Source organism: Temnothorax curvispinosus, unplaced genomic scaffold (genome assembly GCF_003070985.1).
Source record: "Temnothorax curvispinosus isolate PA1 unplaced genomic scaffold, ASM307098v1 QBEX01010126.1, whole genome shotgun sequence".
Taxonomy (NCBI): Eukaryota; Metazoa; Arthropoda; class Insecta; order Hymenoptera; family Formicidae; genus Temnothorax; species Temnothorax curvispinosus.
This window is the reverse complement of record NW_020219906.1, coordinates 261,896-279,140: the sequence shown is the minus strand read 5'-3', so window position 1 is coordinate 279,140 and position 17,245 is coordinate 261,896. Positions and strand designations below refer to the sequence as shown.

At 44.9% G+C, this 17,245-nt stretch overlaps 1 protein-coding gene across 4 annotated transcripts in view; it reads left to right on the top strand.

Annotated features, from left to right (window-relative positions):
- The window catches only part of LOC112459764 (inositol-pentakisphosphate 2-kinase), a 75,020-nt gene that overhangs the window by 47,957 nt on the left and 9,818 nt on the right, over nt 1-17,245 (top strand). For all 4 annotated transcript variants that reach the window (XM_025024070.1, XM_025024067.1, XM_025024068.1 and 1 more), the window contains 2 exons: nt 6,731-6,930; nt 15,534-15,738. In XM_025024070.1, the coding sequence (XP_024879838.1) occupies nt 6,775-6,930; nt 15,534-15,738 (361 nt within the window). In that variant the 5' untranslated portion in view covers nt 6,731-6,774. The remainder of the gene's footprint in view (nt 1-6,730; nt 6,931-15,533; nt 15,739-17,245) is intronic.

The window sequence follows — 17,245 nt, the reverse complement described above, 5'->3', positions numbered from 1 at the left end:
TTATGAAGCAATGCCATTTACCAGAGATAATTGCGAAATTCTTCGAATTATTTAAGACATTAGCGCGTCGTATCTTATGTTTGTCAAATAAATTTCGTAAAAACGACGATTTCTCTCGTGAGTGAAATTGTTTACTTGATAGAGGCGAGGCTGAATATCGATGATTTATCGACACGTCGATTTTGGTGAAGCGAGTCCATTTACATCGCGCTATCGCGAAACGATAAATAGTGCGTAATTTTTTTTTTTACGTGTCGACGAACGCGAACGGGAAATCGAGAATTACTTTTCAGCCACGCTCACGTCCCCGGGATTCTCGATAAAGCTTTTTCTCGGAAATGTTTCGCTCGAGATAATTCGAGAGAACACTTGCAGAATCAAAATTGGACGTGTTATTGGCCAGAAATGTTTCTTGTCATAGAGATACTGTTGTTAAACTTTCTAAAAACGAATCTTAAATAAGAGCTATTGAAATTGTATGTATTTGTTTTATATAGCGGATGGAGAAACAGTTACAATGTAACAATTAGTTAAAAATGAAAAGGGTCAAAACAAAAAGAAACTTTGAAAGATTTTTAATTAGATTGTCGATAAATTAGTGAGAGACGATAAGTAACGACATTCATTTGAAGTTTGTTTTATTTATTCACGAGACGCGCGCGTGGATATTCGTCTTTGAGAAATCTGTGAAATTTCATTATTCGAGTTTTAATATGGAGAGACATGAATGTTCAAACAGTCAAAAATACAGAACAGAAAGAATGAATTATAGTGCAATTTTGAATCTATCGTTTTGATCACGAATAAATAGAATGAGAAAAGCAGGGAGATACTTTTTCTCTGCACGATCTCTCATACATTTATTTCAAGTTTTCTTACTCAGATTATGACATTGTTGTTTTCACGTTCTTTCAAGTCTCCTCTTGTGGAATGTTTAATTACAGAGCTGACTTATTGCGATGAACGTACTAAGGCAACATTTATCGTTTCGCAACAAGATACTTAAGAAAAAATGAGAATTAACCGTGAAATAAATTAGTGTTACTCTCGACGGTTGATCGTCGATAGTCTAATCAAGTCGCAAATTCTATGACGCTAGCAAAAGCTAGAAAAAGATCGAGGTCTGTGTTGTTGCGACGTAACTAAAGAGGAGGGAATCAAGTGAATAAATTCGATACGCGAGATTCATAGACTGCGCATTTTAAAGTTATGGGCATCGGACAAAACATCAGGGAAGAACAAGGATGAAGTATACAAATGAAGCGGGGGGGGGGGGGGGGCAGTGCCATAATGCTAAATCGCAGAAGCTGCGTTTCCTACTGCGTGTGCTCGAGTTATTCGCGACTATCAGCCACTGATACGAATCCTGTTACAGCGTAACGACTGATGATTTCGCTGTTCTGATTTGAATATCGATTTCGCGTTGAAGCTACCGTTCTGCGCTTACGAACTTTCCGTATACTCCACGGAATGGGAAAGGTTAATAGATTGCTTAAAGGGCGCGCGTTACATTATCGTCATAGCTGCGTTCTCCATGTTTGAGCGACTTGGTTCAACAACCTGGTCGGGCATTCTTAAGATTTCTCGAGGTCTCTAGCTTTTCGTCACGATGTGGAACAAATAGGAAACGGCCTCGAACGGCGAAGAAGTTGAGGCGTATGAAATGACGGCGAATTATTGCTCCTAAGAAAGAGGAAATCCCCAGAAAGCAATAAGAAACCGTTGTCGTCGTCGTCGTCGTCGCCGCCGACGCCGCCGCCGACGCCGCCGCCACCGCAGTCACCGATGATGGTTGTCGTGGAGGTCAACGTCGGTTGTTGCTCCGGCCCCCCTGACGTCGCTTGGCCCGCTCGTCGGTTAGTGGCCCCCTTGTAAGTTAGAATTGCTGATTCTGTTCAGCACGAAGTTCCCTTCCTCCTCGACTTCACCCCTCCCGCTCTCTTGCTCTCTTTCTCTCTTTACCGCCCTGGGTATCCTCCTCTGCCAATCTCTTCCGCGCGACCTCCTCGCCGAGTTTGTTTCTCGCCGAGGCTGCGTATCACACTTTGTTGCCTGCCAACTGCACGCCATTCGGCAATGTTGCATAATGCCTCGAAGAGATCGTCGGGTTGCACGACCGGCTTGACCGAGCTAGCTCTACCAGCCGATACTCACGACGACGAACGTCGTGATCCTCTGATCAGCGGGGAAACCGCGCGATTGTGGGAAGAAGATGATATCCCGCAATCTTGATTACGCGCGGACATCTAGAATGCGTAAGCCAGTGTAAGCAGATAGACCGTAAAAATGTAATAAGCAAACCTTTTCTCTAATATCTGTCATCATTTCGAGAGCCACTCAAATCTTCAATGCGGTTGCGAGTCGTGAACGAGGAACGGACGCTGATGGGTGAACGAAAAGCCGATGATACTCCACGGCAAAAGGTCCTTTCCTCCTTCTCTCTCCTCTGTCATTAGCGGAGACTCTCGTTCTCGCTGTTTCGTTTATTTCAAAGGCGAGTCTTAATTGCGCTTATCGATTGCCGCGGCCACGGCGCGGCGCGGCGAAGGGAACAAGGTTCTCCTTTCTTGTCATTCCATCCACCTCTCTCTCCCCCTACCACCCCTCCTTTCTCTTACGCTCGCTCAATCACACGCTCCCCGCCTCTTTATCACTGAACAACGACGAGCCTCTTCCACCGTCGCCGCCGTCGTTGCTTTTTTTCTCTTTCCTCGCTGCATATCCTTCTGCCTTGGGAGTCTTGGGACGCGGCGCATTGTTCCACGGTGAAGTGCACTCTATATACTCGGAGCTGCAACGTCGTTCTTGCGCGACTTGTTGGAAAGCGCCGCTCGGCAAATTGGCGAGTCCAACGCATTTCAGGCATTTCAGCTCCACTCCAGACGAATCTCTTCGGGATTGTTCGTCGGGCTGGACCAACAATCCCGTTAAAGTGAGTGCGAGAGAATCCTACGGGCGAAGGTTTATTTATGCGTAATCGCATATATGGCAGACATAATTTATTTACACTTTTCTTTCGCTACCGCGAATCTACAATGGTTAACGTGTTTTAAGAAGATACCGAGTCTCTCTCTCTCTCTCTCTCTCTCTCTCTCTCTCTCTCTTTCTCTCTCTTTACAGCTTAAGCTCCTCCCTACAGCGAAGCTGGCGGCGCGAAATTGGGAAGTTTTAATTACCCCGCGACCGTACTTACGGGTTAATCGGCCCGGAGAACACCAGCGGCTTTATAGTGCTCGGGAAGTTTGGTTCGTCCGCGGACATTAAACGCGGCGTTTCCAATTACGCCGCATGCATCTCGCGTCTCGTCAGTGTGCGCGGTCGACGTGCACGCGCGTGCAAACCTCTCTCGTTGATCCGCTCGGAGTTTCGCAAGCCTGGCGGTCATTAACCTTACGCGAAAATGGATAAGACGGTTCGGTTCTGGCAACGTCGCCGCTGTACCTATAGAAACGCGCCGGCATATATACCAGGGCATACGTATAAGTGCCATTAAAAAGTGCCGCGCGGTACAGGGCGTTCCAGACGTCGCGTATTTTACGTCGAGTGCGCGGAAATTGGAGACAAGGAAACGCGGTCCTTTACGACGCGCGTGTTCCGAAACAATAGTAACTCGTACGAGCTCAGAAGGGATATTTGTATCCCAGCAATCCCAGCTGGGTAAACGGTAATGGCTCACGCGCGTAACACGTTAATAATAATCAATAAACACTTTACAGTGTCGTTTAAACTTTAGCGTATGCGCGAGATGCGTTACGCCAACCGCACCTATCACCTTCTAAGCTCCGACATGTGACGAAGCGTGTATAATAAAATAACCGGCCTTGTAATGAGATTATCACTGTGTGCGACGCGCTACTGGCTCTTTTAAGGTAGCTCTCGATGGCGACAGAAGACAATTATCTTTTAAACGCGCACGATCGTCACGACGGTTAGGCTAACGGTAAAAGATACGTTCTATTACTAGCCAACGAGTGGAAAATAACACCGCTATCGGTTATAAGTTACAGCTTGCTCCAGTTTAAAGTCGTTATTAAAGACCTCCTTACGGTTCGTAACGAGACGCGACAGATAAAACTAGGTGTGTGATAAAACACGACGAACACTCGTCAATTATTGCGTTCTATTATTAATTTTCGAAATGTAATTACATTATAATCTATGCCGATCGTCATCGTGCTCGTATTAATCCTCCCCGTCTTTTTTTTGCGTCGTACGTTATCTCGCAATCAGAATGTCGTTAAGTGATTCGCGATAATCCTTCGGTTAGCATCGACATGCGGTATCAATAGTCTCAAATGAGATACGGTGATTTATTAAAGGCGATTTAAATGTCGATAGTATTTGCGTATCTTGAATTATGAATTATAGCGAGGGAATAAACGAACATGATGAAATAAACGAGACTCTATTCAGAAAAGATTCACTCTATGCGGAATCACGCCCCAATTTTATTGCGCGCAACTGAAGATCGCATACAGCACACAATTTTTCATTCACATTGCGACATATTATGCGATGAACATTTCTACAAAACTTGTACTCGCGATCGTTCCGCGTGGAATCATTGATTTGAGCGGAAGTTAGAAAAAAGCTTGGTCCCAGAACGTTTACGCACCTCTGACGTGAGAATTTTTGGCAATCGACGCGCCTCCTTTCAACTGATTTGCATCTCGATGCTAACGCGCTCATTAACGACTCTTTCGAAAGTTCGCGGTCGCAGTTCTCTTTTTATTACCGGCATAAATGACTTCATTCGCGTGACTCATCGTCTCGCGTCTAGCGTACGGAGTATACCATAAGCGCATACTATAGCCGCATGACGGTCACTGGAAAACCGCACAACGTGGAACAGCCGATTTCGCGAGTTCTCGAAGCGCGACCAATCGGTAGAGTGTCGCTTTCCAAGCATCGGACGCTCGACTCGAACCCTCCAGATGCTACTCCGACTGTCAGGTCTGACAGTTTTAAGCGTTCGATTGCACAAGAACCACTTTACGAGCGTATTTTTACATTATCACTCGAGGGACAGCGCGACAGGCTTGACGAGTCTATAAAATTCAACAGGTTATTCGTCAATAACCAGTATAAATAGACGTGGCCCCGCGTTTAATAAAAATTAATTTTTCTACCTGTGTTATCTAATATAATATTTTTATTCGTAGCGTTTGAAAACATCTGACGAAATTCGACTGATCGATACGTCATCGAGAGAACGAACGCTTTTTTTCCAATAAGATATTTCGTAACCAATTAATCGAATCTCACTCGCCACACCACTCACGAGAGACATTTGTTCGTCAGAGTGTAATAGCGCGCGTCACTTTACGATGAGTAATAGCGTAACGCAATTCTATAACTCGGTATCATCGGCGAACAAGGTTCACGATTCACGATAACTGTATACACGAGTAATATTTTTCTCTTTATGAATATCAAGTGATTCGTTGAATTGTACTTTTATGTGCAATTCTACTGTAAGTCTCTTTTCTTTGTCGAGGGACAACGATGTACGTACGTTCGTATTATATCTCAACGTTTGTCACGTGGTCGACGTTCCTCGCAATTACGTGGTCATTGGCAGCGGGTAATTACATCACTAGAGACAGAAAGGCTTCGTATGTATCTAAAAGGCGAGGCGGTTTCTAGTGTGAGAAATTCGTATTCTTGAATAAGGAGTTTACGTAACTCAAAGCAGGTAAGGCTAGTAAAACAAACGGCGGCGCGCGGCTATTTTACACAAATTCGTTTCGCGAATCTAGCACGGGAGAAAGTGTTGCCTCCGCTGACCGTTTCATTAGCATTGTACATGTGTGACGACATGTCAGCGAGGACTGTATGACTGCGTTTCCAATTTACGCCAAGACAATAGCCAAAACAAAGACTATAAGTACTCGCGGTCGCGTCATCTATTTTCGTGGTTTGATATTTAAGGGAAAAAACGTGTATTTCTGATCTGCCGATCGACTCGATGTCATTGATCAGGACGCGATCCTGATAGGGTTAAGGCCAAACCCTCGGCGATAGGTCTTCCGTGAAGGCTAATATCGACGGCGCGCGGCGGCGACAACGGTGACCGATCGCGATCTCCGAAGCGTTGCGAAATACCATCGCGCAATCTTGATAGCGGATCGAAATCGATCGGTCGGCTTTTGAATTTCCACGGTTACACGGCAATATGAAATGCCGTAGCGGCCTTTGCTCGGCTTTCACCGGCTACCGGAGGCGAGCGATTTTTCTTCGACGATCGCCGCTACCGGTCAGCAAAGTCGAGCTTAAGGAAATGTCATGGCTGCGCAAATCTTGACCGACTTGATATCTCGCACGGTCGCGTGTTACGTCAGCGTGGATATACATCTAACAAAGATATCGAATTGCGTCGCAAAAACTTTTCCGATTCGTCGATCGAGGCAATGAATTCTATCATGTGCGGCAATCTCTCAGTCTAGAACTATAGATATTTCTAGATTTCTAGAGTTCCTAGATGGACAAATTTCGTTATTATTTCTGTATACAAGCCATAAATTTTAAAAATCCAATGGACACTGAAGATTTCAAATTTCTTTTGTCTTTCTTTATTGCTCTCTATATTTTCTTTCCAAACGTTTATTCAATCATGTTAACAATCATGTGGTGAATATTCTAAGAGATTGACAAAAAAAGTCTCTAAAATTTTCAAAATTACCGAAAATTGCGGAAAATATTGACTAAACATTTTTTTGTTTGCTTACAGATTTGACGATACGTTGATGAGAAATAGTACATCCGAAACCCATCATGTTTTTCTTAGAAACGACGCCTGCTTCCGCCGGAGATCCGAGGGAAGAATCATCGTTCGATCCCGAGACGAGTTTACCCCTTACGGCTCTTGCTGTAGAAGATGCGATTTATAGAGGAGAAGGAAACGCCAATGTCGTTATCGCGCTGCCACACGTAAGTCGTTAATCACATATTTTTTTCTATTTTGTATATTGCATTTCGGGTCGTTTATGTTGCTTAAAAGTATTTTATGAACATGATTTGACTCATCGATTGAGAAATATTCGAAATATTCAAAGAGCAAGAAGTCTCAGCTAACATTCTCTTTCTTTTATTCGCTCACCGCTCTTTTACGCTTCGCGAGTCTTGTCGATGAACCCTCGAGAATCATTCTCTTGAAGATCTCCACGATTCCGCGACCAAGTAAGACAAAGCCTGGATAAACTCGGATTTCTACTTTGCTCTCGCGGATTCCGCCGTATCGCGATGTGTGTAGTGTGTATGGTCTCTTCTTGATCCCATTCTTCAACTACTGCCGTTCGCAACTTTGTTAGTCGATTCTTTTCTCGGTGTCCTCGTTGATTTACAATTCAACTCCTTTTGTTCGTTTTTCAATATAAGTCTAATTTTCTAGATCGCGTTCAATACACGAATAAAAGTATTAACGGTGTTTTTTACTTTTACACCACGTACACATAAATATGTTACACGCTTCTAAATGGAATAATTTTCTTAGGAAGCTTTATAAATGCGTAAGTATAGTGTCGGAGAGAAAAACGGAGAAGCCCGTCTTATAATACCTGTGCGACTGCTAAATGCTGTTTATAGCGAATAGCGAATTACATAAATGCATTATAATTAAGATGCAAATGCGCAAAAACACGCGAATCTACTCGTCCGCAACGCAAAAATGCCGATCGCATCAAGTAAAAGAGGGAAGGAGGGCGTTTCGAGCCTCTCCCACGATAATCGATCGTACGAGTTGTCCCGTCAACAGATAAGAACACACGCAATTTTTTCGCGTGGGCTTCGCACAAAATTCCCAGGTTATCGTCGCGCGATAATAACTTCGCAAGAACGGCCTCGAATACAGTTCGAGGAAAAACACGTTGATTGTTAATAACGCAATTATTGTAAAAAAAGATGATTGAGATTCTCGCGTTCGTGTTGTTGCGTGATTCCGCATCGCGAACATTTCCGACGAGGAAAAATCTATTGCAACACGAAGAAATAAGAAATCTGTAGACAATGAGATACGCAAGAAACACGGAACAGTCTGTACGAAACACCCTAATTTCTACACGCGTGGTGCGCGTGGTGCTTTTCTGACACACCCTGTAATTAGCGAATAATTAATAACTGCGTGACCAATCGGGAAATGTGTTTTAATAATTGTACGTATACGAAACAATTGTGCCTCTTATACGTGGCAGGAAGGGACGATCTCGCGTGGGCGTAGCCGCGTGTTTCTTCAGGACGCGGACAAACGATCCATAAGCATAAATAATTTTGTTTAATTGCCCACGACGCGACGCGACGTCCACGCCGACCGCGCTCTCTTATCTCGGCCGTTTATTTATGCTGATTGCGTCGTCGTCGTCGTCGTCGTCGCAGGAAATGAATTTTTTTCCATTTTGCGCGTCTCCTCAGGTGCGCATTTCGAGGGATCGGATACGGTCGTATCGCGATACGCCGAGCGAACGTGCCCGTCGTTTCCATCCGATGCATCGAGGACTTTATCGCGGATCGATAATAATCGTATAAGCGTGTATGTGTGCAAGTGTGTATATGCTCTCAACTTCTATGACCTGGACTGAATTACCGTTATCGTATGTTGCGATGGACACGCAGAATCTCTCGAAAAATCATAATTACTATATCGGAAAGAGTGCGAGATCATATCGGAAATTATGCCACGGATAGATTACAGTTTATGCGATTCTTATTTTCTCTCATTTGTCTTTACTTACATATATTTATATATCGCAAACCTTTGGTACCCAGATCAAATTTTAAGCAGAAAATTGAGCGTTTTAGCAGCACCTGGGCGGATTAGACGCTCGTATAATGCTGATAACGTACCGATTAAATTTCTACTACATGATTTCTCCTGCCAAACACGAACGATACCTCATCTCATGTCGCCTCACGCGGTCGCCGCGCACGTCGATGACAGCGTGCACTCGTACTAACAGCGTAACTCCGGATCTTCATTTCGCATCGTCGGCCGTTACCTCGTTGCGCTCGTCGACGAGTTTGTCGAACTTGCATACGGTCAGCTCCGTTCGCGGCTGATAGGGCAGATAAAAAAAAATGGATTGGAGCTGTTCTTTCGGATACTTGTCGATATCTCTAAAGTATATCAACGATATCGGCAGTATCGAGAAAATGTATCAGTATGCTGGTCACGTTGTATTAAAAATTTCAAAGCATGGAATTCTCCACTGAATAAGCATTAAATAAGCATAAGAGCATCGATAATCGCAAATTTGTCTGGTTCGCGGTGGTAGGATGTATACCGACTTCTTCTCCTTCTCCTCCTCCTTTCCTTCCTCTTTGTTTTCTTTCCTCCCTTTCGTCACGTATTTCCTCTTCACGTAGCGACCTTAACCTGCGCGTTGAGTCATCCTCGCCGTGGGTTTATAATTTTATTACGTGACTCGGCTGCATCGACTTCGAGGGACTATCGGCGCTGCGAAGGGAGGACGAACGTCGAATGGAAAAACTTACGATCGCCGTGAGTACGCTTCGAGACTCGAGACTCGAGACTCCGAGACTTCAGTCTTCGGAACGCTTAGCATTCCAATACTGTTTAAAAATAAAAGTTCAATGCGCATTTTTTCGTCTCTTCAATTCTCGATGACTTTCGATTCGATACGTCTATCGACGATCCTTCGGTTCTCGTGATTCTCGGAAGGAGAGTTCTTAGGATACATTTTGTCGTGCTGGCTGTCGCTCGCACGTATTGGTATCGGGCGGAGAGTAAATTAAGTCGTTAACCGCGACACACCAGCTGCGCGGGAGCAAAACGTCGTTACCCCGTTGATATACCCGCGAACGTTTCGTTATCTTCCTGTGCGCCGCCGCGCCGCGCCACGTTTATCGGCATCAACGGCTTTACGACGGACTCTAACGAGTCCGTGTGTTTGAATCGTTCTTCTTCCAACCCAACCTAGCACAATGTTAGTAACCTGGTTTCGAGATGGCGATAACCGTTCTGCTCGATACCCGACCGCGATACGTGCCACGTACGACCAGTTTTCCTATAGTAATGGCGAAGGATTTCTCCCCCAGCGTGTCTCTCGTTGAACTATGCGAGGAGGGGATTCAGGGCGCAAAGCGCGAATGTATGATTGAAATTTAGACGAGGCTTTTGAGGCAGCCTCGGCAAGAGCATTACGAAAGCTCATTCATCATCGTGAGGCGACTCATCGTTGGTGACGTTGGCAGACTGCGAGTTTCGAGAACTTTCGAGAGTTTTGATCACGCGAGGTACGCGACTTCAATCCGATCCGATGCGATGCCCTTCTCCCGCACGATGCCGTTCGACGTTCGTTGAATCACATCTCGATTATCTCAGATATTCTTCGTGATCACAGGGATTACGCTATTTTCTAAGTACATGCCGATAGCGACGTCTCATTGATGGTTATACGCACGGCCAATGATATATCCTGGACGACTAGCATGGGCCTTGACGTTACCACAATCGGTATTTGTTTCGCGAAACGCTGTTTTCTGTCTGCATAATCGCGTACGCAATCGTCGTAGCCTCTAATCAACCAGAAATTGCAGTTCGATACGGCTGCGTGCGTATGACGAATTATCGTCGCGCCATTAACGATGTAGAACCAAATGGAAGTAGATGGAAGGATTATTCAATTCGAGCTTTACTGTCAGCTGAAGGAAACTATAGGTAACGGCAGCGGAGGGTCGGGCAATGTTTGATATTCAACCGTCGCGATGTGATCGGGGATCGGGGTCGATAGGACGTATCGATCGGACCACTCGCGAGCCGCGAGTCCTGCTCTTCCCATCCGCTCGTAATAACCGTTCGGCCTGTCACCCGCAGCCGTTCCCCGCGTCTCGCTCTTCAAGGTACGGATAATTGCGCGCGGCCTATCTCTGCCTAATCAGTCATAGATCGCGGGCCGATGCGCGCGTGCACACGGCTCCGCAGTCCGCACCAGCGATCGTCACGCTGCGCCATTGGACGTCTTGCAGCTCGCCCGGAGGGAAGACGGGAAGAGGATTCGGGGGTGGGAGCGAGCAAAAGGATAGAAAGGGAAGAAAAGGGTGTACAGGCGGAAGAGGGAGCGAGTGGGACGCGGTAGTGAGTAACCGCGAAGCGGAGTCTCCTCGCGCGCGCGAGAGGGAGATAGAGAGAAAGAGAAGAGAGGCGCTTATGGGAGAGCGGGTCAAAGAGAGAGAAAGAGGGACCATTAACCGTTGGCCGTTGACCCCCCGGTTGACGCGGCGGGGATGTACGGGCGGGTGGCGGGTGGTGGAAGAAAGGAGGGCACTGAAGTGGGGACCGGCCGACCGATCGATCCTCCGCGCGCCTCAGAACTCAGAACTGTGCTGGCGATCGCCAGGTGATGAATGGTCGGACGTCGATCGATGGATGGCTTCGGAGCGATTTGCAATTAATACGCTTCCACGGTTCTTCCGAGAGTTCCGGGGGTCGTCGACCCTTACCTATCTATGTGTCCACTGGACAGTCGCGGTATGAAACTCTCCGAGAAGATTAATCGTTTATTTTCGTCCTCTCTTTGTTCCAGTGGGATCTTTCTCGATAATAAACATCGCCGTTCAATCTTTGTTATTACCTTCTCTTGATGTCGTTGCTTCATGCGAGAACGCAGGATGAAATCACTCTTCATCCGTGCTAAACGCTCTACCGTTTAGAAAAACGAGACGATATCGAGATATCGTTGCTGAAATACGGTCTCGATTTATTCACGGGGAGATTGGTAACCGGGACCGCCGATATTACCCGCGTTTAACCGCGAAACTCGTCGCGGCGCGACATTTTCGGCGGGGAATTAACGCGCTCGCGCGCATTATGCGGTGTAGCTCCAGGCGCGACGTCGTTCCAGCGTTGTTGAGGTTTCCGCGTGATTCCGTGTCCGATCTGTCGCGAGCGGGCGGGAACGGGTCATGTTGAATTTAATGAGATCGCGCGCTGGACACGGTTCGCCGAAGCGGGCATCCGGTCTCTCCTTCTCCCTTTCTCCCTTCCAACCTTTCTCTCTTTCTCTCTCTCTCTCTCTCGCGTTGCGTTGAATCGAAACGAATCGGCGTCGATATCGATTTCCTGCTCTGTTTCTATGTTTGGACCACCCTTTTCGTTCGTGTGCTCCAACGAGTGCGCGAGTTCCGATCTAATCTGGACTCTCGCGACAGCAGTTACGTCACTTTTACAATGTGTTTGTGCAGTACCGCGTTTGTACAACGGGAGATAGTTGACAAGGGTATCCTCAGAAAGCGCTGAAAGCCGCGCATTGAGAGCGTATCGAATGCGATACACTGTGTATACATTTACAGGCTTGACCCGATAGTACGGCGCGTTATCCTTATCGGACTCATACATGGTTATTCGACTTATTGGTCACATTGCGTTGCGTAAAAAAAAGATGTTATTTAGTCTCGGGGTCACTCGTACGTAGATTAACTATTAAAAACTACTCGCGTAGAAACATTACAACAGTAGGCAGCTTAATGTAAGCGGCAGTCACGTCGAGCGTTTCAACGAGGTCGAAACGCGCCTCGTGATCTTCTGTTTAATTTCGCTTACGCAACTGTAGAAGCGATTAGCATTTTTTGCTGTGCTTCGTCCCGGTCGAGATGTTGTTCTACTATAGGCAATTAATTTAATTCGCGTTACGGATCGTTTGCTATTCAATCTTTATATAGCGCCGTGCGTCGTGAATCTATCACTGGCAAGGATAAGCCGTCAATTATTGTCAAAAAACCGAAACTGCAAGAAATCAATATCACATTTCTTCTCGATATTTTTCTGTTCTATTTTTGAATACACGGTCATTAACATTAATAGCAATGTGTGACATTATAAAACAAATTGCATTCTAACACGATTAGCCTCTGGCACGATTTAAATTTATATAATTTTATTATTTGAACGAATTTCAATTTAAATATTAATTCATCCAGTATTTTTAGATATGCCGTAATCGCATGTATTTTCTCCGCGTGGAGATACTTTTGTTGGCAGACCTCGCACGAAAAAAAACGACGCACGCAGGCAGGTATATACAGCCGCATTAATAGACGTGACGCATGACAAACTTGCAGCCACGTCAGCCGGCTTAGCCTATATATCGATTGGCGGTTCACGTTGGGTCACATGCTCTTGATTTTAACTTTAACGCATGTAAATTATGACGGCGAATGTCGTTATAAAACAATGCCGCATGTAATATGCAGCATGCGCGCATGTTAAAAAGCTTAAGCGTTGCTCTGTTTAACATGCTTTCCTGACAGTCATATATTAACGGCGTTGCCTATCCTATAAGATCCTTCACCCAGTAAGCAAGAAACGTCAAGAAACATTTCAACTACATTGCATTAATGTTAAAACGTTGCTGTAATGTAAGTAGTTAAAATGTTTCTTGGTGTTTCTTGCTTACTGGGCATCGACTTAGATTAATTAAATACGTATATTATTCCTACGTAATTTATGTGCGTATAGCGTTCGTGTTTTCCTCATATTTCCTCGCAACAACTGCTACTTGCTGAATGTTACTGAACGATTGAAACTCGATAGAAGATGGCTCAATAATTTCGTATATTCCGAGAATTCTCGATTTTCTGATGTTCCGTTATCTCTCTAAAAATTATTATTATTTTTACTTTAATATTTATAGAAGAGATAATCATTTTTATCACAACTTATATTTACCTTTATATTGCATTATGTCATACATAAATGTCTTCTGACAGATATTGTGCTATAATTGAAATTCATAGACTTCAAGATATAAATCTGTCACTAACGGGAGCAACGAACAGTTGACTCTTTCGATGTATTTAACAACTTTTGCAACAGCTCGTCTATATATATTTCCACCCAATATTTACGTCACCGTTTTTTTTCTTTTTTTTGCAATAATTGTACATCGACATGCTCACCTCTGAAGATCGCGGCTGTAATCGAATCATCAATAGTTCGCGCGAATATCGTGGCGAACGGTCAGCAAAGTGGAACGCGTAGCAACTGCCCGTACATCATTATTGGGCCAACGGGCGATCGAGCGTTCATCTCCTGTCTTTTTACATGACAAAACGTCGGCCGGCGAGTAGTACAGCCGGTTTCCTGTAGGTATAGAAGACCGGCGCGCCCTAGTAATTAATGTCGTCGTTTATTGCGATACTTTAAGAGTGATTAGAGCCCGTCCCGAAAATCGCAGCGAGTCACCAAACGAAACATCGATCTGGCCTCAGCCGCTGGACAATCATTTTCAACGTTGGTGGACTGTCCGAAGTAACGTGGATCAATTCGTTCGGGAAAGCGACAAAATCCGATTTTCACGGGTTCGATACTCATCTAGAATCGTAATTAGGACGCGATCGTAGATCGAAATCGTAAAAACGGACGCAAGGTGCCGGAACGATGGCGCTTAGTCATCGCTCGTTTTTTCCATGTAAGACCATGTATTACCAAATTCGACATGGTTCGCGATATTCGTCGATAGTCGTGATCGAGCGTGTCGACCGCCGTGCCGAAAATCACAGCGCATAATGCGCCACGCTTGTTAAATAACGGTTACATTCGCCTGCTTGACCAAACCTTACGAAATTGTTGCGAGTAATGACTGCCTTTCGAAATCCCGAATAAGATTCGATGACGGACGGTTTCGTGTTGTAATAAAAATGTTGCATTTGGAAGGATCTGGCACCGTTGACCTTTTCAGAAATATCAATAACATATGTATTTTATTATTACATTATTAATTGTTTTACGCGTTCCGTCCAAGAGGCTCCGGATTGTCTAAACGTCTAAAGAATACAAAATATTCTCGAATTTCGAATTATCGGCATTTCTCTCATTTGGAGAGTGTGAAAAGATACACATAATGTAGTGGACGAGAGAACGAGAAAAGCTTAAAAAAGGGACGATTACTCAAATATCGTCACTTTAATACTTGTCGTGGTGCAAAAATTAGAGAACCCGCGGGCGAATTAAGTTTCAGAGAGTGTCCTAAAACCTTGGCTTCGTTCATCGATTAATAGCGTTCGTAAAAGCCGTGACGAAGTCGAGCATGCCTGGAAACAACGGACGAGAGCGGCTTGGGCGTTATCTTTAACCCGAGAATTTTTCATAAAGTCGACCTACATACTCGCCGGCTGCGGTGTCGCCAGGTTGGGAGGACGTGATCTGCTCCTGATAACGCGAGGAGCCACCTTACATACTTACAAGCGGGATCGCATAGAAAATGCGGAGTCGTTTAATTTGTTCAGACAGACCGAGACCGCCAACGGAAAGAAAATAGATATACGAACGCGCTATTGTCCACCTTGAATCTTTTTTTTACGCTCATGCGATTTTCTTCCTACGTATGACTTTATAAATAGAATGTAATTTTGCACGCGCAATTGTGTTTACAGCGTAAGGATGTCGAAATTAAATTATTCAATATTACACGCTGTATACTTATAATTAGTATTCCCATTCGATGTTTGTCAAAAGATAAAGCGTTTCAAGATATGCGATCGACGTTGTTTGGCTTTATTGGATTTATTTTTTCGTCTTTCAGGAGCACACGGTAATACGATTCCGGAAGTCGTTACCGGGCGAGGTTTCACCGGATGGCGGCAGAACACGCGTGCAGCGGGAGGTGGGGTACGCCAGGAACGTGGTTTCCTGTTTTTTGGGCTCTTACGTGCAGATCCCCGAAATTGTTCGTTATGACGCGGCCGATATAGCCAAATTGTCGGACGCCGTCCGCCCTCTCCGACCAGGTAAATTGTTTTCCCACACGTCAGAGATATCGCTCTTCATCGCTCCTCGTATTTGCATAAAATATGCAGAGATTCCCACGAAATATATTGGCTTCGAAAATTGAACCGTTTCACGAGCCTTTGTGATTTTGTGTAATTAGCTGCTACTTTCGGTTTTACGCGTCTTGTTTTATTGTTTTTTTTTTTTTGCACGCATCTAATTATCATACACACACATCCTGTATATTATATACTTTCTCCGGCAGAATATAAGTTTTCAATATTTATACGTACGCGTGCTGTTCTTTCTCGGGAAGCAAACGCGAACAGCTGCCGCGTATCGTAACTAGTTTTCGGTCGTGCCATCTTCTCATTTTTATTAAGGTAGGTAGTCGCTGTGTTATTCTTCGTCGGCGCGTACACCTGCCACCTTATTTTTCGATCGCTCCAGCCGAATAACGATCTTTCCGCGTCTGAAGCCTCCCGAGACACCGGGTTTCTCGTGCACACGAGGAGCCTGGAGCTGAAATTTCATCGATTTTGTTGCAATATTGTGAACAACGGGCGATTCGGTTGCACCTTACTCTCGTTCTTTTTTTGTCCATGCCATGCAATCGATCGTATCGGGTTACGATATTACAGATGTACGGAGCGTCTGTAAAAAGAGAACTGTTCATCTCAATTATTCGAATCACGTGGTCGATATCGGACGCTAATGGACAGATCGTCGCTAAGCTCGGCGACTTTAATCAACTTTTGAATTCGCAAATTCAATTGTTCTCGCAAATATAAGCACAGTCAGCGCAACTATTCTCGTCGTTGCAGAATCCACGTCGGACAGCTATTAAGTACAGCAAAAATATTACCCGCGATAAATGTTACAATGCCGTCGTGTTACAGAGATTGTTATAAAAATTTCTTGTTTTTCGATGTATATATTTTTACGCTTATGATAATGCGATGTTCGATTGACGTACGTTTCTCTATATTCGCATTCGAAATCGCGAGATTTTAATAACGTTTTACAGCCGAGATTTAACCTGTTGTATTAAATCGCGAAGAATTAGATATCATTCTCGCCGTTAATAGTCAACGGCGATAATTATATTGATATTTTATCTCGACGGCTTTCTAACTCGAAGTCTCGCTTCGCCGCGAAGCGACCGATGCAGTAGGTAGGTAGGTACACAGAAAACGGTTTCTTCTCCTTCGAGAGCAATCTACGGTTAAATGTGCCATATCCATCGCTTCTGCGTCTATATACTCGTGCGCGACCAACCATATATTTGCCCACGAATCTTTGCGCGTTAATAACATTTACCGTCGTATCGGAACAAAACGATCAGCGCGATGCATTCCATTTCTCGAGAGTTAATTAAGCAAGTTCTCGAGAAGCAACGGACGCGGCTTTCCCACCGAGCGACGCGATACCGGCGTGTCGATCGATAGTAAACTCACTTACAATTAACTTATAAAATTGAGCCAAATGTCGCGGGCTTCGACCGGCGCGGCGCGACGGCGACGGTGA